General features: G+C 45.4%; 1 protein-coding gene across 5 annotated transcripts in view; it reads right to left on the bottom strand.

The window, feature by feature from the left end:
• Positions 1-2,526: 2,526 nt before the first annotated feature.
• tbrg4 (transforming growth factor beta regulator 4) overlaps positions 2,527-23,501 on the bottom strand; it is a 28,958-nt gene continuing 7,983 nt past the window's right edge. For all 5 annotated transcript variants that reach the window (XM_041190611.1, XM_041190612.1, XM_041190610.1 and 2 more), the window contains 9 exons: positions 22,367-22,690; positions 20,441-20,612; positions 18,997-19,154; positions 18,341-18,451; positions 15,242-15,386; positions 14,031-14,279; positions 11,191-11,302; positions 4,165-4,279; positions 2,527-2,847 (listed from right to left, as the gene is read on the bottom strand). In XM_041190611.1, coding sequence (XP_041046545.1) covers positions 2,746-2,847; positions 4,165-4,279; positions 11,191-11,302; positions 14,031-14,279; positions 15,242-15,386; positions 18,341-18,451; positions 18,997-19,154; positions 20,441-20,612; positions 22,367-22,690 — 1,488 coding nt within the window. In that variant the 3' untranslated portion in view covers positions 2,527-2,745. The remainder of the gene's footprint in view (positions 2,848-4,164; positions 4,280-11,190; positions 11,303-14,030; positions 14,280-15,241; positions 15,387-18,340; positions 18,452-18,996; positions 19,155-20,440; positions 20,613-22,366; positions 22,691-23,501) is intronic.

Below are 23,501 nucleotides of genomic sequence, written 5' to 3'. Positions count from 1 at the left end.
TGCCTTTCACCATAAATCAGTAACCTATGGTGCTCAACCCTTCTGCCAATGGGAATAGTTTCTCCCTATCCTTCCAGATCAGTCCAGACATCTGAAACACATCTTATCTAAATGGGTTCAAAGGTAATCAGCATTAAACCTCCCAATTAATTCCCTGCAATGGAAGTGTAGAAGAGGTAAAAGATGGACCTTTAACTTTTTGGTCAATTCCGATGTTATGGATTTACCATTCATTTGCCTTACAAGTGGGCAGAGAGGTGGGAGTGGTCCTGATGGGGTACCAAGAACATATCTAGAGTAATATACATACATTTTAACTCCTCCTGAACAGGATAATTCTTCCTGGGTAGCAATCCACAGGCCATACAGCCCAGGTCATTGTTCATGTGCCACAAAGCCATTTAATCAGGGGCAGACAGCAAATGCCATAGAGCCTGATTCTGGACTCACCTGATGCTTAGGCATGCCCAATGCCAACCAGAGAGTATTGACAAATTTTTCCCTCCCAAACACAGGCTGCACTGAACCTTGTGCGCAAAGTGGAAAGGAAAGAGGGGCAAGAGGTTGGGGAGGGGAGGGGCAAGAGGTTGGGGAGGGGAGGGGCAAGAGGTTGGGGAGGGGAGGGGCAAGAGGTTGGGGAGGGGAGGGGCAAGAGGTTGGGGAGGGGAGGGGCAAGAGGTTGGGGAGGGGAGGGGCAAGAGGTTGGGATGGGGAGATGAGGGGCAAGAGGTTGGGATGGGGAGATGAGGGGCAAGAGGTTGGGGAGGGGAGGGGCAAGAGGTTGGGGAGGGGAGGGGCAAGAGGTTGGGGAGGGGAGGGGCAAGAGGTTGGGGAGGGGAGGGGCAAGAGGTTGGGGAGGGGAGGGGCAAGAAGTTGGGGAGGGGAGATGAGGGGCAAGAGGTTGGGGAGGGGAGGAGCAAGAGGTTGGGGAGGGGAGGGGCAAGAGGTTGGGGAGGGGAGGGGCAAGAGGTTGGGGAGGGGAGGGGCAAGAGGTTGGGGAGGGGAGGGGCAAGAGGTTGGGGAGGGGAGGGGCAAGAGGTTGGGGAGGGGAGGGGCAAGAGGTTGGGGAGGGGAGGGGCAAGAGGTTGGGGAGGGGAGGGGCAAGAGGCTGGGGAGGGGAGGGGCAAGAGGCTGGGGAGGGGAGGGGCAAGAGGCTGGGGAGGGGAGGGGCAAGAGGCTGGGGAGGGGAGGGGCAAGAGGCTGGGGAGGGGAGGGGCAAGAGGCTGGGGAGGGGAGGGGCAAGAGGCTGGGGAGGGGAGGGGCAAGAGGCTGGGGAGGGGAAGGGCAAGAGGCTGGGGAGGGGAGGGGCAAGAGGCTGGGGAGGGGAGGGGCAAGAGGGAGGGGAGGGGCAAGAGGGAGGGGAGGGGCAAGAGGGAGGGGAGGGGCAAGAGGCTGGGGAGGGGAGGGGCAAGAGGCTGGGGAGGGGAGGGGCAAGAGGCTGGGGAGGGGAGGGGCAAGAGGCTGGGGAGGGGAGGGGCAAGAGGCTGGGGAGGGGAGGGGCAAGAGGCTGGGGAGGGGAGGGGCAAGAGGCTGGGGAGGGGAGGGGCAAGAGGCTGGGGAGGGGAAGGGCAAGAGGCTGGGGAGGGGAGGGGCAAGAGGCTGGGGAGGGGAGGGGCAAGAGGGAGGGGAGGGGCAAGAGGGAGGGGAGGGGCAAGAGGGAGGGGAGGGGCAAGAGGGAGGGGAGGGGAAGGGGGAAGGGGTTGGGGAGGGGAGGGGGAGGGGGAAGGGGTTGGGGAGGGGAAGGGGTTGGGGAGGGGCGGGGAGGGGAAGGGGAAGGGGAGGGGGAGGGGAGGGGAGGGGAAGGGAAGGGGGAGGGGAGGGAAGGAAGGGGGAGGGGAGGGGGAGGGGGAGGGGAAGGGGAAGGGGGAGGGGAAGGGGGAGGGGAAGGGGGAGGGGAGGGGAGGGGAAGGGGGAGGGGAGGGGAAGGGGAGGGGAGGGGAGGGGAAGGGGGAGGGGAGGGGAGGGGAGGGCAAGGGGTTGGGGAGGGGAGGGGAAGGGGTTGGGGAGGGGAGGGGAAGGGGTTGGGGAGAGGAGGGGAAGGGGTTGGGGAGAGGAGGGGAAGGGGTTGGGGAGGGGAGGGGAGGGGAGGGGAGGGGAGGATTGTAGCTTAGAATTTTTGGTCTTTAAGTTGAAACATAGAAAAATGTTACTGCACCATATTCAAAAACAAAACTCTACCTTGGAATCAATAAACAAACTATGCTCAAACTCCAGTGAGTTGGTCTTTCAAAATCTTCAAAGTGGTCTCCGCACTGGGTAGGGGAATTGAACCCCCATCTCCCACATGACAGGCACGGATACTCATAGCTGTACGAATGAAGAGTGGGGCTGCTGAGCCAATTAACAGAGAGTTGATCACATGGCACAAACCAATGTCTAACAAGACGGAAGACTGCTAATGAAGGTCTATGCTCACTATTTTTGTCTGAGACCTGCATAAAAGTAGTCTCACCTCCCTGCAAATACAAAAGGTCGGTGGCAAGCAGAAGGAGGGCTCCAAATAACGAAACAGGACTGTGTACGATATTGAAAGTTGGCAAAGAAAATGCCTGCATCTCCCTTACATTAGCTGTGGAATTAACAGGTTATTTTTAATTTAAAATATGTTCTGTACAGTAGAAATCTCTCTAAGCACTGACTCCACTGACATTTTATTGTCTCTCAGATTTCAGAGGGAACATTCTGGCTTCTCAGCCCATCTCTCGAAGAATAGTATTGTGGCGGAGTAAAACAGGTCTCTGCACTTCATTGTGCCATTTCCTCAGCGATGGCTTTGCTCATCTTGTCCTTTAAGTACGCAACCTTCTGCCACTCAGACTTCAACTCTAGCCAATCATAGTATGGAACCTGCAGAGAGAAAGATCCCAGGGAAGTGGGGAGGAACAGTAAATGAAGGTGGTTATTTTCACAACAGTAAAGCTTTTCAAATAAAAAAAAACTCTCTATAGATACATCGCTTATGCTGGAATCTAATTGAGGGATGAGTTACAGGCTGGAATCTAATTGAGTGTTCAAACAGTTTATACGTGGAATAATGGATGCCTGGGATGAGTTAAAGGCCAAAATCTAATAGTGAGGTTTGGATTTTTTATGTACCCAATAATTGACACCCCATGATAAGTTACAGTCTGAAATTAAGGGATCTTTTAGATGATTTACATATAGAATAACTGATACCCGAAGTTTGTTGCATACTGGAATCGAAAAGAAAGGATGAGAAAAAAAAAACACAGCCAAGGGAGGGCAAATACCAAAAAAGCTGAAAGAGAAACAGATTTCTGGAACACAGATCAGTCAGAATCTGTGGAAACAACAGACAAGTTAACAACTCAACTGTAATTCATCATCAGGACTAAGAACATGAACAACATTTAAATAGGATCAGAACAAAGGGATAGGAGTGAAGAAATAAAGCATACATAAGAGTGAGGAGTGTGGGCAAAAGGACTTAAATAGTTAAGTGCTCAAGTGCTATTTCCACAAGATGAAGTGAACAAGTTTATGAAAGAAATTAAAAACATGAGAGGAAACACAGAAGTATGAATAGCAGAGGCAGTGAGGGGTAAGTGAGATCTGAAATTGATGCTGGCAAAACTAGATTCAGCAAAGAGAAGAAAAACAGGCCAACAATAAGGACCCAGACTCACCTGCCAGGATTGTGTTACGGTGGGGGGGGGGGTTGGTTCTGCAATCCAAATCACCAACACCACCACACCATTCCACATTATTAAAAAAAGGAGAAGTCATAGTTAAAGTTTGAAGTTATTAAAGGCAGTTTCAAGGCCAGAAGTTCTATAGAGTGTTGCGTAGAAATACAGCAACTGCTCCTCGAGTTTTGTTTTGATCCTTTTTAAATGCAGTTGACTTTTCCAGTGTTGGTGAAGGGATGATCCCAAAATATTGATCTGCATGGCACTCTCCAAGCATACTGACCAACCCATTGTGTGTTTCTAGTACGATTCTGTATGTTGTCCTTGCAAAACCTGAGCTGTAATTAATAGTCTAAGAGGACTTTAAAGTATAATTAATAATAAATTAATTGGCATAAATGCAGTTTTGGACCACTCTACATACGCTACATATGGCAGTGGACTGTCCCAACATACTTCTGGACTTAGAGAAAGATTGTTCCCTGCCACTTCACAAAAATATTTAGAGGCTTACATCCACAATCAAGAATCCAGCGGCCTGTAAATGCCGGCGAGCCATAGCGAAGCGCCCCAGTAGGTCCCGGCTCCGTGAGTTGTAGTTTGGAAATTCCCAAGCCATAAATGCCAACCTGTGAAGTTGAAAGAACATTCAAATTGAGAATTACATTGAAACTTAGAAGGGAAAAAAGCCACAGTACAAAGGAAACTGCCAAAAGAACAGCAGAGAATGTGAAATTATGCATTCTCTTAAGATATCCCTTGAACTATTGCACATTAATTTATATGTTTACCTCTTTATATGCTACTGAGGTCTTTTACAACCCTCCTCATTGATGGCATAAGCCTGCTACTTTTGTATCAGCAGTAAATTTCAATGTTGGGTTCCCATGTTCAAATCCAAAACATCTACCAATATCGAGAAAAAATAGTGGACTCAGCAAGGACCTGTTGAGGTGCACCACTTCCAACCAAAGCAGTGCCCTGTAACCCAAGCATTTTGTTTCCCATTTGTCAATCAACATTTTATTCACATTGCTTCATTTCCTTTTATACCATTTTCCTGAGCAAGACTCCTTATCAGACACTTCCTCAAAATCCATATAAACTGCATCTATTGCATTCACTTTTTCTGATCAGTCACTTCTTCAAAAAAAAAGACCATTAAATTTGTCACTTATTACTAATCTTTAGAAAATTCTAGCTGGGCTGGCCTTGCTAACACAATACATTTCTAAGTGTTGACATGAAGAACATCATATATTAGCTCAAACCTGACCTCACCCAACAGCCCTACAAACAGATATAAAAACAAAAAAACTGCGGATGCTGGAAATCCAAAACAAAAACAGAATTACCTGGAAAAACTCAGCAGGTCTGGCAGCATCGGCGGAGAAGAAAAGAGTTGACGTTTCGAGTCCTCATGACCCTTCGACAGAACTTGAGTTCGAGTCCAGGAAAGAGCTGAAATATAAGCTGGTTTAAGGTGTGTGTGTGGGGGGCGGAGAGATAGAGAGACAGAGAGGTGGAGGGGGTTGGTGTGGTTGTAGCGACAAACAAGCAGTGATAGAAGCAGATCATCAAAAGATGTCAACAACAATAGTACAATAGAACACATAGGTGTTAAAGTTAAAGTTGGTGATATTATCTAAACGAATGTGCTAATTAAGAATGGATGGTAGGGCACTCAAGGTATAGCTCTAGTGGGTTTTTTTTTATATAATGGAAATAGGTGGGAAAAGGAAAATCTTTATAATTTATTGGGAAAAAAAAGGGGGAAACAGAAAGGGGGTGGGGATGGGGGAGGGGACTCACGACCTAAAGTTGTTGAATTCAATATTCAGTCCAGAAGGCTGTAAAGTCCCAAGTCGGAAGAGGAGGTGTTGTTCCTCCAGTTTGCGTTGGGCTTCACTGGAACAATGCAGCAAGCCAAGGACAGACATGTGGGCAAGAGAGCAGGGTGGAGTGTTAAAATGGCAAGCGACAGGGAGGTTTGGGTCATTCTTGCGGACAGACCGCAGGTGTTCTGCAAAGCGGTCGCCCAGTTTACGTTTGGTCTCTCCAATGTAGAGGAGACCACATTGGGAGCAACGAATGCAGTAGACTAAGTTGGGGGAAATGCAAGTGAAATGCTGCTTCACTTGAAAGGAGTGTTTGGCTCCTTGGACGGTGAGGAGAGAGGAAGTGAAGGGGCAGGTGTTGCATCTTTTGCGTGGGCAAGGGGTTGTGCCATAGGAGGGGGTTGAGGAGTAGGGGGTGATGGAGGAGTGGACCAGGGTGTCCCGGAGGGAGCGATCCCTACGGAATGCCGATAAGGGGGGTGAAGGGAAGATGTGTTTGGTAGTGGCATCATGCTGGAGTTGGCGGAAATGGCGGAGGATGATCCTTTGAATGCGGAGGCTGGTGGGGTGATAAGTGAGGACAAGGGGGACCCTATCATGTTTCTGGGAGGGAGGAGAAGGAGTGAGGGCGGATGCGCGGGAGATGGGCCGGACACGGTTGAGGGCCCTGTCAACGACCGTGGGTGGAAAACATCGGTTAAGGAAGAAGGAGGACATGTCAGAGGAACTGTTTTTGAATGTAGCATCATCGGAACAGATGCGACGGAGGCGAAGGAACTGAGAGAATGGGATGGAGTCCTTACAGGAAGTGGGGTGTGAGGAGCTGTAGTCGAGATAGCTGTGGGTGTCGGTGGGTTTGTAATGGATATTGGTGGACAGTCTATCACCAGAGATTGAGACAGAGAGGTCAAGGAAGGGAAGGGAAGTGTCAGAGATGGACCACGTGAAAATGATGGAGGGGTGGAGATTGGAAGCAAAATTAATAAATTTTTCCAAGTCCTGACGAGAGCATGAAGCAGCACCAAAGTAATCATCGATGTACCGGAGAAAGAGTTGTGGAAGGGGGCCGGAGTAGGACTGCAACAAGGAATGTTCCACATACCCCATAAAGAGACAGGCATAGCTGGGGCCCATGCGGGTACCCATAGCCACACCTTTTATTTGGAGGAAGTGAGAGGAGTTGAAGGAGAAATTGTTCAGCGTGAGAACAAGTTCAGCCAGACGGAGGAGAGTAGTGGTGGATGGGGATTGTTCGGGCCTCTGTTCGAGGAAGAAGCTAAGGGCCCTCAGACCATCCTGGTGGGGGATGGAGGTGTAGAGGGATTGGACGTCCATGGTGAAGAGGAAGCATTAGGGGCCAGGGAACTGGAAATTGTTGATGTGACGTAAGGTGTCAGAGGAATCACGGATGTAGGTGGGAAGGGACTGGACAAGGGGAGAGAGAAGGGAGTCAAGATAACGAGAAATGAGTTCTGTGGGGCAGGAGCAAGCTGAGACGATCGGTCTACCGGGGCAGTTCTGTTTGTGGATTTTGGGTAGGAGATAGAAGCGGGCCGTCCGAGGTTGGGCAACTATCAGGTTGGAAGCTGTGGGAGGGAGATCCCCAGAGGAGATGAGGTCAGTGACAGTCCTGGAAACAGTGGCTTGATGTTCAGTGGTGGGGTCATGGTCCAGGGAGAGGTAGGAGGAAGTGTCTGCGAGTTGACGCTCAGCCTCCGCGTGGTAGAGGTCAGTGCGCCAGACAACAACAGCACCACCCTTGTCAGCAGGTTTGATGACAATGTCAGGGTTGGACCTGAGAGAATGGAGTGCAGTAAGTTCAGAGAGAGACAGGTTAGAATGGGTGAGAGGAGCAGAGAAATTGAGACGACTAATGTCGCGCCGACAGTTCTCAATGAAAAGATCGAGAGAAGGTAAGAATCCAGAGGGAGGGGTCCAGGTGGAGGGAGAATATTGAAGATGGGTAAAAGGATCTCAGTGCCATGCGCCGCCATATGAACACACTCGACCTCTCCCTCCAGCAGCACCGCCGTACCCTTTTTCAAAGCTGCGCGTGCCCCCAGTTTCATTTTATTCTTCGGCTCATCCGACGCCTCAACAAGAAACTTTTTCTGTTTCTCTCAAGTGCTAAGGAACGCAAGCTCCAACAACTCATCGACACCAACACCCATCTAGGACCCTCCACCCCTGCCTGTCCCTCCGTCCCCACCCCATCTTCCAATCCCAGCCCCAGCCGTGTATTCACTATACCCCCTGACCTTCCCCTCTCCGATGCTGAACGTTCAGTGCTCAGCAAAGGACTTAGTTTCATACCCTTACGCCCTCACCTCAATGAATTTCGGGCTCGGCATGATACTGAACTCTTCTTCCGCCGTCTTCGTCTCCGGGCTCACTTCTTTGGGCAGGAGTCCTCTCCCAGTTCAACGGATCCTTTTACCCATCTTCAATATTCTCCCTCCACCTGGACCCCTCCCTCTGGATTCTTACCTTCTCTCGATCTTTTCATTGAGAACTGTCGGCGCGACATTAGTCGTCTCAATTTCTCTGCTCCTCTCACCCATTCTAACCTGTCTCTCTCTGAACTTACTGCACTCCATTCTCTCAGGTCCAACCCTGACATTGTCATCAAACCTGCTGACAAGGGTGGTGCTGTTGTTGTCTGGCGCACTGACCTCTACCACGCGGAGGCTGAGCGTCAACTCGCAGACACTTCCTCCTACCTCTCCCTGGACCATGACCCCACCACTGAACATCAAGCCACTGTTTCCAGGACTGTCACTGACCTCATCTCCTCTGGGGATCTCCCTCCCACAGCTTCCAACCTGATAGTTGCCCAACCTCGGACGGCCCGCTTCTATCTCCTACCCAAAATCCACAAACAGAACTGCCCCGGTAGACCGATCGTCTCAGCTTGCTCCTGCCCCACAGAACTCATTTCTCGTTATCTTGACTCCCTTCTCTCTCCCCTTGTCCAGTCCCTTCCCACCTACATCCGTGATTCCTCTGACACCTTACGTCACATCAACAATTTCCAGTTCCCTGGCCCCTACTGCTTCCTCTTCACCATGGACGTCCAATCCCTCTACACCTCCATCCCCCACCAGGATGGTCTGAGGGCCCTTAGCTTCTTCCTCGAACAGAGGCCCGAACAATCCCCATCCACCACTACTCTCCTCCGTCTGGCTGAACTTGTTCTCACGCTGAACAATTTCTCCTTCAACTCCTCTCACTTCCTCCAAATAAAAGGTGTGGCTATGGGTACCCGCATGGGCCCCAGCTATGCCTGTCTCTTTATGGGGTATGTGGAACATTCCTTGTTGCAGTCCTACTCCGGCCCCCTTCCACAACTCTTTCTCCGGTACATCGATGATTACTTTGGTGCTGCTTCATGCTCTCGTCAGGACTTGGAAAAATTTATTAATTTTGCTTCCAATCTCCACCCCTCCATCATTTTCACGTGGTCCATCTCTGACACTTCCCTTCCCTTCCTTGACCTCTCTGTCTCAATCTCTGGTGATAGACTGTCCACCAATATCCATTACAAACCCACCGACACCCACAGCTATCTCGACTACAGCTCCTCACACCCCACTTCCTGTAAGGACTCCATCCCATTCGCTCAGTTCCTTCGCCTCCGTCGCATCTGTTCCGATGATGCTACATTCAAAAACAGTTCCTCTGACATGTCCTCCTTCTTCCTTAACCGAGATTTTCCACCCACGGTCGTTGACAGGGCCCTCAACCGTGTCCGGCCCATCTCCCGCGCATCCGCCCTCACTCCTTCTCCTCCCTCCCAGAAACATGATAGGGTCCCCCTTGTCCTCACTTATCACCCCACCAGCCTCCGCATTCAAAGGATCATCCTCCGCCATTTCCGCCAACTCCAGCATGATGCCACTACCAAACACATCTTCCCTTCACCCCCCTTATCGGCATTCCGTAGGGATCGCTCCCTCCGGGACACCCTGGTCCACTCCTCCATCACCCCCTACTCCTCAACCCCCTCCTATGGCACAACCCCTTGCCCACGCAAAAGATGCAACACCTGCCCCTTCACTTCCTCTCTCCTCACCGTCCAAGGAGCCAAACACTCCTTTCAAGTGAAGCAGCATTTCACTTGCATTTCCCCCAACTTAGTCTACTGCATTCGTTGCTCCCAATGTGGTCTCCTCTACATTGGAGAGACCAAACGTAAACTGGGCGACCGCTTTGCAGAACACCTGCGGTCTGTCCGCAAGAATGACCCAAACCTCCCTGTCGCTTGCCATTTTAACACTCCACCCTGCTCTCTTGCCCACATGTCTGTCCTTGGCTTGCTGCATTGTTCCAGTGAAGCCCAACGCAAACTGGAGGAACAACACCTCATCTTCCGACTAGGGACTTTACAGCCTTCCGGACTGAATATTGAATTCAACAACTTTAGGTCGTGAGTCCCCTCCCCCATCCCCACCCCCTTTCTGTTTCCCCCTTCTTTTTTTCCCCAATAAATTATAAAGATTTTCCTTTTCCCACCTATTTCCATTATATAAAAAAAACCCACTAGAGCTATACCTTGAGTGCCCTACCATCCATTCTTAATTAGCACATTCGTTTAGATAATATCACCAACTTTAACTTTAACACCTATGTGTTCTATTGTACTATTGTTGTTGACATCTTTTGATGATCTGCTTCTATCACTGCTTGTTTGTCGCTACAACCACACCAACCCCCTCCACCTCTCTGTCTCTCTATCTCTCCGCCCCCCACACACACACCTTAAACCAGCTTATATTTCAGCTCTTTCCTGGACTCGAACTCAAGTTCTGTCGAAGGGTCATGAGGACTCGAAACGTCAACTCTTTTCTTCTCCGCCGATGCTGCCAGACCTGCTGAGTTTTTCCAGGTAATTCTGTTTTTGTTTTGTAGCCCTACAAACACACTTCCCAGCAAAGAGTCAAACTGTGATCTGCATCTAACCCTTGGAGACTGTACCTGAATCAAGAGTTTGAGATCCTGATGTTACATGCAATAACCATAACAGTCCACCCTAACAAATCAATGACAAGCATGTTTAGTTAACATGTTCCAGGATAGCGTGTTTTTGCGACATCAGTACTCCAATGCTCAGAACTATAATGAGAACAGATAGGATTCACATACCCAATTCAGTACATGATCTAAACAATCACATCCTGTGAGATTCTACATAGAGGAAAATCTTATAAAAAACGGTTTTAAAACAGGCATAAAACAAATTTTCCTGTGACAGGTCCATATACTCTCACTCCTGTTGGAAAATTGTGTGGCTTTATGTGGTTGCCGGGTGAGGAGAAGCTTATTGTAGTGATACCTCCCTCCTCCATCCCTCTGCCTGAATACTGAATGTCTTAACTTGCCTATGAAAAGGAAGGGTAGGAATTTAGGCCACTGGATTACGTGTCAATCAAGCAAACTGCTTTATCCCTGATGGTACCGAGTACAGAAAAGCCTTATTTTCTTGCACATCTTGCAGGAATATTGCTGACTAAGTGACAGTTTACTGAAGGGCTGAGTCTCTGCAAACTACTATATTAATATCAGTCTTGTTGAGTTGCCGTGCTAACTAGGAACACACACAGTTCTTTTGTTTAGATTTAGGAAAGTCTTATTAAATTCCACTCAATTAGAGTGGATCATTTCCATTGTCGATGCTTACTATCCAATATACATTCGCTCCTTACCTCTTGGCTCCAAAGGGCAGGGGCTTTGTCCCCTCTGGCTGAGGTATGTGCGAAGCAGTGTACTCTTGCACGGCAAGATGCTTATTCTCAGAATCAATCACAACTTCTCCATCTGCACACAAAGAATGAAACATTAACCACCCACAAGCAGTAGTGTTCTAATTGCAGTGCTGTAGATCTGTGGGATACGGGACACAAACAATTGGATACAAGCACATCACAACCCACGCCCAAAGTCAGGAGTTCCCTGTCTCAGATAAGTCTGCTATGTCAGATAAGATAGGCTATTGAGAAGAAAGAAAACAAGTATTAAATCAAACAAATACTTCTGATACTCAGCAAAGCAGATCAATGATTACCTGCGTTAGCTATGTTCAGTCAGGGTATTTGAGAGAAAAATATTTAAATAGCATCTTACAAACAAACATACGAATTAGAAGCAGGAGTAGGCCCTCTATCCGAATGTAACTTCTACTCCACATTCCTGCCTACCCTTATAACCTTTCACTCCCTTGTTAATCACAAATCTATCCAGCTCTGCCTTAAAAATATTCAAGGACTCTGCTTCCACTGTCTTTTGAGGAAGAGAGTTCCAAAGACTCACTACCCTCCAGGAGAAAAAAATTCTCATCTGTCTTAAATGAGCGACCCCTTATTTTTAAACAGTGACCCTCTATCATGTTGAAATGGCTATAGTTCTGTAACCAAACACAGCAGCCTTTCTACATCAGCAACATTCCACAAACAGCAATGAATGAGCAGCTATTTTAATGCTGATTGAGTGATACTGTTGGTCAGTTAACTGGGGGAAGTCCGCACTTTTTGAATAGTGTCATAAGATTTCTAATGTCACAGAATCAACTTCAACACCATAGATGGTGATATTTCAGCCATTAGCCTTAGAAAAAACTCTCTACTCAATCCCATTCCCCATACACTTTTAATTCCCTCCTAGCCCCAACATACCAACGTCCCAAAAAAAACTTCTCCTAAATCCTGTAATGGATCGTACTTTCACCATGTTTCACATCAGGTATTCCAGACGCTAGCAACACAACTGTGTATGCTGCAAATCTGAAATTTTTTAAAAATGCTGGAATTGCTCAGCAGGTCAGGCAGCATCCATGGAGAGAAAAGGAATTAATGCTTAGGTCGATGACCTTTCATCAGAACTGACAAAATAGAAATGTAGGAGTTTTTAAGTCAGTAGGAGTGGGGAAAGGGCAAGAAGAACAAAAGAGAAAGCTCTGTGATAGGGTAGAGGGCAGGACAAATTAATGAACAAAAGGTTTCATGGTGTAAAAACCAGACAGTGATAATGGATATAGTAAAGGGACAAAGTCATGCCCAGATGAGGCGTGAATGTTTATATAGTTGCCGTCTGAAGGCAAAATGAAGGTATAAAGAAACAAGCCAGCAAAAAAACATAGGACAAGACGGAGGAAGAAGTTATGAACGTTGTTGAACCCAGTACTGAGTCCAGAAGGCTATACAGTGCCGAGACAAAAGATGAGGTGCTGTTCCTCTAGCTTGCGTTAAGCTTGATTGCAACACTGCAGCAGGCCATCAACAGAAAGGTTAGAGTGGGACCAAAATGAAGAATTAAAATGACGAGCGATTGGAAGCTCAGGGTCATGCTTGTGGACTGAACAGAGGTATTTCACAAAGCGGTCAACTGGTCTACATTTGGTCTCCCCAATGTAGAGGAGATCACATTGTGAAAAGTGATTACAGCATACTTAATTGAAAGAAGTATAAGTAAATTGTTGTTTTACTTGGAAGGAGTGTTTGAGGCCTTAGATAGTAAGAAGGGAAGAGGTGAAAGGGCAGGTATTGTATTCCATGCGCTTGCACGGAAAGGTGCCGCAGGGAAGTGAGGGGGTATTATGGGTAACTGAGGAATGGACCATAGTGTTGCTGAGGGAATAGGCCCTTCAGAATGCTGAAAGAAGAGGAGAAAAGAAGTTACACATCCTATATACTAGTAACCTGTGCCAAACTTCTCCTGACCTCTCACTTCATCCTTTCAATGCTGATCTTTAGTTTAAGTCCCACTTGTTACGTCATATCTCAGTCAAAGGAAGGCACCACACTTAACGCAAAACCACTTTGTTACTGCACTGGGGTGCCAGCCTAGATTGTATGTGCAAATTAATATGGGATTAGATTTGAACCGCTCTAGCAGTGAGCTGGCCAATACTTAGTGGCTTAAAAGTCCTCCTCCTGTGCTGTAAACCTTGATATTGATGTGGTCAGAACCCAGACAAAACTCTGATTTCTAAAAGTTGGATTGAACGCATTAATCACCTTTAGTTTCAGAATTATTCAATCATGAACAATCCCTCTGCAAAAAGCTACTTGAAGATTTGCATTCTGCAATTCAAGCAGCAATGACCAGTTAATCTATTTTTGGTAAACTAGATAAATTCCTCCTCAACTAGCAAGCAGGATCAACAATAGTGCTGTTTCATTGACTTTCCAAAAGAACAGCACCTCCAGCAACATAAATTCCCCTCAGTAGTGCATTCAAATTTTATGCTGCACATGAGTGGAGTTTGAAAAAGGAAAGTCAGCCAGACACTGTATCTCTGCACGCTAACCAGTGATTCCTGCTGAGCTTGTGGATGCTGTTTCTTGAGGGCAGGGTCAGGCTTGATTGCAGTGCCCAGCTAAATCAAACAACTTGCCCACATTTAACGGTCCAGGCACATAAGTGAAGGAATGCCATTTGAGTCAGGTACAGGAGGTCAAGTGGCATCAATGGAAGTGTAGCCCAAAAAATGTTCCAGCAAAGAACTGGTGGGGGAGAAAGGTAACATTCTACAATTTTACTGACTTACCAATCAGCCAGCCATACAAAGTCTCGACACTGCAGTGACACTTGGCCTGGTCTCCAAGAGCAGTTTGCAATGCCTCATGCACACCACTACCCAACAAACTTGGCTTCTTCTTAGTTACTGAGGTCCAGGACTCCAGGCAGTGAGTTGGTAAATAGGGACCGCTATAGTCGGAGCACTCGAGTTGGGCTGTAGTGTTGATATGGACCAACTTCAGCTTGTAGTTTTTGCCTTTCTGTGACTGGGTCCTTTCTGATAACAGCAGAAACAAAGAAAGACATTAGCGGTGGCTGCTACACCAATCCCACCAGGAAACCATTCCTGTACTTTGAGATCTGATCCCAGGATGGAGCTGATACACATCCAGAACCAGTCACAAGGTGATCCAGACAACAAATTACCTTTGGAGTGCAATCACTCATATTTGGTAGGCAAACACGGCAACTGGTTTTCAACCAGCAACATGCCACAGATGACAATGGTTTCACGTTTTTGGTGCTGTTGGTTGAGGGAGGAATGTTGGCCCAGACACTGAGAAAACTCCCTGCTCTTTAAATATTTATGTTTTACCAGATGGGGCCTTGGTTTAACGACTCAAGTGAGGGTATCTATGATAATGCAGCACTGTCTTAATGCTGCACTGGGTCTGAATTATGAGCTCATGTTATTTTTAGCTTGGGTTGTCAAGGCAGCAGGAGAAAATACTTCTATTTGTTCCCAGAATGTGGACAAAACTGGCGAGGCTGCATTTAACCATTTACCTTAGGAAGGTGGTAAGTGACTGTATAAGCAAACGGCTTGCTAGCCGAATTTAATTGTGTAAAGCAAAAGCACATATATTCATCTGTCACAGCCAATAAATTACTTTTGAAGTGTAGTCATTGCTGTTTTGTAAACAGAGGTTGCGTCTATGTGCACAAAACGCAGTGACCAGTTAATCAGTTTTGGTGATATTGATGTGGGACTGGAAGCACATACAAACCCAAACCAGGTAAAGGTAGCAAGTTCCATTCCCTGATGGACATCAGTGAATCAGTTAGGCTTTTATGGTGATCTGGCAGTTTCATTGATGGGTGCCAGCCGACAAATTATAAGACTTGGTCAATTTCACAATTTACTATGGTGGGATGTGAACTCATATATTCTGGTAGCCAACCATTATCACACAAAACCATAACAGTTTTAAACAAATTTAGTCAAAATAAAAGGCATACCTGCAATTCTTTGGAAGAAATGGAGATCAAGTACATGACTGAGGTAAAAAGGGTTAACTTGCTGCAATATACAGAGAGACCAGACTAGATCAATCAGCAGGAACGGATTCATCTCCACCAGGGCATTGCTTAGTTTTTCATGAACCTGCAGAATAAAAATGGATTTTTAGATAAAAAGGATACATTTGCTGGCAAATACCCATTGGCCATCCCAACTGCATCTGATGTAAGGCTAGAGGGTCCAAAGTCTTGCATTTTGGATGAATTACTTCCTTCCCCTCCACCTCTTGCGCTACCCTCACCCAGGTGTCAGCTGCCCTCTGATACCGTATCCAAGTGGCTGTTCATCATGGGCGAGTCCAGACTGCAGATACCATGATGATATATGCAACAAAGAGCCAATTCCATCTCCAGGGTCAAGTGTGAGGTCAAGATTTACCCTGGACCAAAGAAAGATCAATTGGAGTATTTTCTAAATGGTGAGAAATTAGGAGCTGGAGAGATGAGATTTAGGAGTCAAAGTATGCAAAGCTGGTGAACAGGTATAAAAAGTAATCGAAAAGGCATCGGGATATTGACATTTGTCTCAAGAAGGCCAAACGCAAAGGGGTGGAAGTTATGCTGCATTATACACAGCCTTGGCTAAACGTTATCTGGAGTACAGCATTCTGGGCACCACACCTCAGAAATGACAATTAGCTTTGAGGAGGTGCAGCACAGGTTCATCAGAATGACACCAGAACATAGAGGTTTAAATTGTGACAACATAAATTATAAATTTAAATTATGCCCTTTTAGGGCAGAGATGAGGAGAATTTTTTTCTCTCAGAGAATGACTTTGGAACTCCCTGCCTCCAAAGGTGGTGGAGGCGGGGTCATTGAATATTTTTAAAGCAGAGGCGAATAGATTCTTGTTAGGCAAGGGAATCAAAAGTTAACGGAGGTGGGAATGTGGAATTCAAAACGCAAATAGATCAGCCATGATCTTATTGAATGGCAGAGCAGGCTCGAGGGGCCGAATGGCCTACTTCTGCTCCTATTTTGTATGTATGTTTGAGGTGAGATCTGGTTGAGATGTTTAAAATGATAAAAGAATTTAATAGGACCTAGAGAAAATAATTTCTCTAGTGAGGAAATTAAAAATAAGGAGACATAATCTTAAAATTTAATCTATTTGGAGCAAAATCAGGAAGCAGGTTTTCACACAAAAGGTAGCAAAAATCCAGAATTCTCTAAGTGAAAATGATGTGGAGCATTCAAGACAGATCGATACATTTTTATTAGATGAGGGTATCAAAGGATATGGAGCTAAGGCAAACAAATAGAACCAAGGTCTGGATCAGTTATAATCCAACTGAATGTGGAACAAGCTTGAAGGATTGAATACCCAGCTCTTGATACCTTGGAGAACAATTGCAACAAGCCCAGCGGACATCATAGGGGCAACTTTAAACGAACCTGCCAGTGGTGTGCAATACCAGTCTTACATCCCACCCTATTCTACTCTTTTTAATATATCAACCTTCTGACTCAGGTGAGAATGCTACCACAAAATCACTGCTGGTACAAATAGAGTATTTCCCATACTTCTCTACCAATTACCATCATTTTGGAACAGTCCTGACAGATTGAAGGGTGGCAAATGTAACCTCAATATTTAAAAAAGGATGCAGGAAAAAACAGGGAATTACAGACCAGTTAGCCTAACATCAGTAGTAGGGAAAATGCTAGAGTCTATTGTAAAGGATGTGATAACAGGACATTTAAAAAATATCAACGGGATTAGACAAAGTCAACATGCATTTATGAAAGGGAAAATCATGTTTGACAAACTGACTGGAGTTCTTTGAGGACATAATTAGCAGAATGGATAAGGGAGAACCAGTGGGTGTAGTGTATTTGGATTTTCAGAAAGCTTTTGATAAAGTCCCACATAAGAGATCAGTGTGCAAAATTAAAGCAAATGGGATTGGGGGAAATATACTTGCATGGATTGAAAATTGGTTAGCAGACAGGAAACAGAGAGTAGGAATAAATGGGTCTTTTTCGGAGTGGCAGGCGGTAACTAGTGGGATACTGCAGGGATCAGTGCTTGGACCCCAGCTTTCCACAATATATATCAATGATTTGGATGAGGGAACCAAATGTAATATTTCCAAGTTTGCTGATGACACAAAACTTGGTAAGAATGTGAGTGGTGAGGAGGATGTTAAAAGGTTTCAAGGCAATTTAGACAAGTTGAGTGAGTGGGCAAATACATGGCAGATACAGTATAACATGGATAAGTGTGAAGTTATCCACTTAGGTAGGAAAAATAGAATAGCAGAGTATTATTTAAATGGTGATAGATTGGGAAATGTTGATGTACAAAGGGACCTGGGTGTCCATGTACACCAATCACTGGAAGCAAGCATGAGGGGAACAAGCAGTTAGGAAGGCAAGTGGTATGTTGGCCTTCATTGCAAGATGGCTTGAGTACAGGAGCAAGGATGTCTTACTGCAGCTGTACAGGGCCCTTGGTGAGACCACATTGTGCACAGCTTTGGTCTCCTTACCTAAGAAAGGATATACTTGCCATACAGGGAGTGCAGCGAAGGCTCAGTAGACTGATTCCTGGGATGGCAGGATTGTCGAATGAGGAGAGATTGGGCCGACCCAGGCCTGTTTTCACTGGAGTTTAGAAGAATAAGAGCAGATCTCATTGAAACATATAAAATATTGACATGGCTGGACGGACTGGACGCAGGGATGATGCTTCCTCTGGCTGGGGAAGGAGGGGTCTAGAACAAGGGGTCACAATCTCAGGATACGGGGTAGGCCATTTAAGACTGAGATGAGGAGAAACCTCTTCACTCAGAGGGTGGTGAACCTGTGGAATTCTCTACCACAGAAGGCTGTGGAGGCCAAGGCACTGAATATATTTAAGAAGGGAATAGATTTATAGACTCTAAAGGCCTCAAGGGATATGGGAAGATAGTGGGAGTATGGCACTGAGATAAGAGGATTAGCCATGATCATACTGAATGGCAGAGCAGGCTCGACGGGCCAAATGGCATACTCCTGCTCCTATTTCCTATGTTTCTATATTTCTATTCATACCTTAGCATAGAAGGCCTCTCCTATGGTTGGCTGATAATTGAGACGAGCGAAAGCCATAATAATGTTACAGAGCTGCATCTCAGTCATCTTGTCACAATGCTCAAGTGTATACTGTATGAGAAAATAAAAGATGTTAATATACCCTCATTTGCCTCCTTGAAAACAGTTAAACACGTAGAATCTCTACTATAGAGGTCTTGCGGCATAGTGGTAGCACCTCTGCCTCTGGGCCAGAAGCTCTGGATTCAAGTCCCACTCCAGCGCTAAACGGCTAAGGAAGGTGTCTTCATAACATAGCCAAGCAAGGTTGAGTATCAACTTGCAAATCCTTCCAACATGTACCAATGGTAGGCAGTAACAGCACAAGAGATTCCTGGTCAGCCTGGCCTCCTCAAAAGACTAATTATTAAACTTTCTCCTCCAATCATCTCATCTTACATTTCTCTCTTTTTATGAGCAGCAACTTGGGAATTCTCACTACTTCAAAATCTGTGGATAAGTACAGGTTATTGTTGCTTCCCTACTACAGACTCTGTGCACTGTAATACCCCAATAACTATCATAGACATGGACAGCTAAGGTAACACAGATAAGGGGGGTGGAATTTGGCCTTAAAGAGAATGTTCCAATAGCAATGTTGCTCTTTGCTGCCTCACCTGTGCCAGAGCCTCAAACAGAGGCAGATTGAGCCACTTCAGGTAAGCAAATGACTTTGTGCATCGCATGATATCAATGGGACTCAGCTCTGGTATCCTTGGAAGAAGCTCAGCTGCTAACCGTTGGAAAACCTGCGTCTGTTGGAAATTCAGTTTCCCTGTAGGAACATCAGAAGGCAAATGAGAAATTTTCTATAGGTCCTGTTTCTTATTTAGTGAAGGAATTTTTGGTGAAAAAGCAGATAAAACATTTTTTTTATGTTTCAATATGATGATGTATTCCACACCTCAGCTTCAGGATTCTCTGTAAGGTCAATTCCCAATCTCACTGCATCAATATGGGAGCTGTCAATCAAGGACAAGGCACTTGGTCACACAAGGGTGGGTGAGCAAATGTGCAGAGTCAAACTATATAGCTCCCCAACACCATTAGCAGTGACACTGCAGCAGCTCGCTCATGACTTCTACATCTTTACTGGGCTGCGAGTGGAGCCTTGGCAAGATAATCATAAAAAATAGCAAGAAAGATGCAGAGAAAATAGCCATATTTAAGAAAAGGTAATAGTGAAGGGGTAAGCAGGACAGTGGGCAGCCTGAATAAATCTAAAGCTTTAAAAGTACCTGCTCTGGATGAAGTTAAGGGAGGTGATCTGACAAGGCATTTAAAATAGCTAAGAGAATAGACAGGATGGTTAGAGAGGGACTGTTCCTGCTCACAACCAAGTTAAGCTGGTTAAAAGAAAATCCAGTCAAAGCTGTGCACACCTTGTGAAAACAGAGGCAAAAGTAATCATCAAGAACCATGCCCAGATCTTGTATCTCAGCAAATTGCCTTTTTGGTCTCTGACCCTACTCTTTTCTTAGTTATTTTCTTGCTCTTTATGTATTTATAAAACATCTTTGGGTTTTCATTGATTTTATTTGCTAATGCTTTTTCATGCCCACACTTGGCTTCTCCAGTTTCCTTTTTAATTTCACCCTTGCACGTTCTATACTTCTTCAGGCTTTGGGATGACTTGAGTATTGAAAGGCACCATATAATGCAGGATCTTCATCCTTTCTCTATTGTTCCATATATAAATATACAAATCGTTAGATTAATTTTCAACCTGTAACTCACTCCCTGGGTGTTAATTATGCAGTATTTGAAACAAAGTGCTGGAAATACACCAACAGATCCCTCAGCAAAGAAAGATAGTATAATCTGATTGTAGTTTTCTATGAAACACAGAACAACTGGTTTGCCTCCATATGCTAATGGAACTATTGGGGCTCTCTAGGGTTTTGATTTTATTTCAGAATTCCTGCATTTACAGTGGTTTATTTCTGTTAAACTCTGTTTGTAGGTGCCCTCACAAGAAATGCTTCTGTTACATTAGTCTTGGTGCATGCAGTGCACTGTCACAATGCTCTCACTGGTCAGAGACTTTAGACATTCACGAACCATAAGCAAATGCCATGTCAATCAGTACTCCAGTCTTCAATTCACCGTGCTTCTGCATGAAATGATATGAGAGGGCACGGAGCAAGGGAATGGAACGCCGATTCTGCATCGCCAAAGCCAGTGCCACCTTTTTTGTGTCGTCAGGAGTGAAAATCTCAGCCAGTTCCAAGCCCTGAAACATAAAGTTAACAAATGTACAGTCAAGAAGCAAACTTCGCACAGACACAGGAGAGAAAAGAACTTGTATTTATATAGCACATTTCACAATCTCAGGATATCACAAAGAGCTTTACAGAAAATGAAGTACTCTCTGAAATGTTGTCACTGTTGTAATGTGGTAAATATGGCAACAAATTTGCACACAGCAAAATCCCAGAAAAAGCAATAGGATAATAAGCAGATCTTCTGTTTAGTAATGTTAGTTGACAGATAAATGTTGGCCAGGCCACCAGGAGAATGCCCCTGCTCTTCTTCCTATGGTGCTATGGAATCTTTAACTTCTACCTGAAGGACAAATGAGGCCCACATCTAAAAGACGGTACCTCCAAGCAATGCAATGCTTCCTCAGTATTGCAATGAGGTGTTAATCCTGGATTATATGGTCATGACTCTGGAGTGGGGCTTGCTGCCACTGAGCCAAAGATGACAGCTGTGTCATGAACAGGTGGCTATGCACAGATGGTAGTGAATGTGTAAGCAGTCTGCTAATTCAAAAGTGAATTGGATAGGTATTTGGCAGAGAAACAGCTGGAGGGTATGAGAGGTAGAGTGATGCATAATATTTTTCAAACTTTTTATGTGCTATTGCCTCTTATCCAGCTTTTTCAAATTCCATGCAATACAATGCATTTCCATCTCTGACATCAGTTTTCACCCACCCTTGCCTGACAGAGAACTCCCATGCTGGGTTAGTCCATAAAAGAAAGACTTTTGTTTACAGAGCTTTCACGACTAGTAGACAGTGCAAAGTGCTTTGCAGCCAATGAAATATTTCTGAAGTGTAGTCACTGTTGTAAAATAGGAAAGTCAGCAGCCATGCTGCACACAGCAAACTCCCACAAATAGTGAAGAGACAATGACCAGATAATGTTGTTATGACACTGATTCAGGGATAAACATTGGCCAGGACCCTGCTCTTCTATGAAATATGTCATGGGATCTTTTACATTCACCCAAGCAGGCAGATGAAGCCTTGGTTTAATGACTCATCTGAAAGATTCACCTCCAACAGTGCAATATTCTCTCAGTTCTGCACTGGAGAATCAACCTTGATTTTTGTGCTCAATCAATGGAGTGGAACTTGAACCAGAAACCTTGAGACTCAGAGGCGAGAGTGCTAACTGAGCCATGACTGGCACACACATCCAAGATCGATTTAGAATAATGCCATGCATTGACACATACAAAGGTGCATACGTAGATGCTAGCTGCCCTCCAGTACACCACCTAAATGTCCACTCTTCACTTCTGAGTGTAAACACATTTTAACACGCCATGCATAATACACCATGTGTTACTGAGTGCACCTCTCCACTTCATAACAGACCCCATGTTATAGAGTGTAACACACCAATATATAACACACAGTGTTTACGTTGCATTTACACCACAGAAATAGCTCATTTGGCCCAAATGGACTATGCTGGTGTTTATACTACACAAGAGTCTTCTCCCACTCCATTTACTTGATCTCACCATAGCAATGTATTTTTCTAGTCCTTTCTTCCTCATATGTTTATCAAGCTTCCCTTTAAATGCATGCAACGTCGCAATATACAACACACTGTCTGTTGCTGGTTGCAACACTATCATACAATAGCATGCCTATATTTAATGCTTATGGTCCATGCTGTAACATAGCACACTATTACTGAGATGTAACATTTATGCGATGATGATAAAACACACTTTGCAGGTAATCTATACCTTATCCTCCAGTCTGTCCATCAATGCACCTGATAAGTGTCCAAGCTTCATCATCAACGTGGCCACAGTCTTGGCATCTGCGATCTCTGTCCACCGCAGCTCCACGTTTTTTATTACGTCACTAAGCAGCACTTTTTGTCCATCAGTCTGTGCATAGCTGGGGTAGTAGTCTGCCAGTGAAGCGAGGTTTTTCAAACTCAGGCGCCTCAACCGCCAGTGAATCTCATTTTCAACAGATCGTAGGACACGGTTATTGGCATCCAGTCTGATCACAATAAGGCTCCGCAGCAAGCTTACCAAATTCCCATTCCACACTGAAGAAATCTGAAAAGAGAAAATTATAAAACCAGAGGTCACACAACTAGCTGAGTGTGAAGGCAAGAATCAACAAGAGCTTCTCCTTGGGAATTTGCTGTATTAATTCATTTCCCCACTGGGTGGCAGTGCAAATGTACCGTTGAAATGCTTGATGATTGCAGTACTTAATTTCAGCCCAGAGAGAACTGCATAGTCTCAATGACCACAGCACGCAGTTGCTTTTCTTTCACCTCTAGTATCCTTATGAACACTTTGTGACATTGCTGTACAGTTTTTTTTTTAAACATAGCACTTAACAAGGGAATATAATGACACAACGAGGTTATTAGTACAATTAAACACAGAGATAATACAAAAAACTGCAGATGCTGGAAATCCAAAACAAAAACAGAATTACCTGGAAAAACTCAGCAGGTCTGGCAGCATCGGTGGAGAAGAAAAGAGTTGACATTTCGAGTCCTCATGACCCTTAAATAGAACTAGGTGAATCCAAGGAAGGGGTGACATATAAGCTGGTTTAATGTGTGTGTGTGTGTGTGTGTGTGTGTGTTGGGGGGGAAGGTTTGGTGTGGTTGTAGGGACAAGCAAGCAGTGATAGCAGATCATCAAAAGATGTCACAGACAACAGAACAAAAGAACACATAAGTGTTGAAGTTGGTGATATTATCTAAACGAATGTGCTAATTAAGAATGGATGGTAGGGCACTCAAGGTATAGCTCTAGTGGGGGTGGGGGGAGCATAAAAGATTTTAAAATAATGGAAATAGGTGGGAAAAGAAAAATCTATATAATTTATTGGAAAAAACAAAAGGAAGGG

This window comes from Carcharodon carcharias, chromosome 6 (genome assembly GCF_017639515.1).
Source record: "Carcharodon carcharias isolate sCarCar2 chromosome 6, sCarCar2.pri, whole genome shotgun sequence".
Classification (NCBI taxonomy): Eukaryota; Metazoa; Chordata; class Chondrichthyes; order Lamniformes; family Lamnidae; genus Carcharodon; species Carcharodon carcharias.
This window is presented reverse-complemented; position numbering and strand designations above follow the sequence as displayed.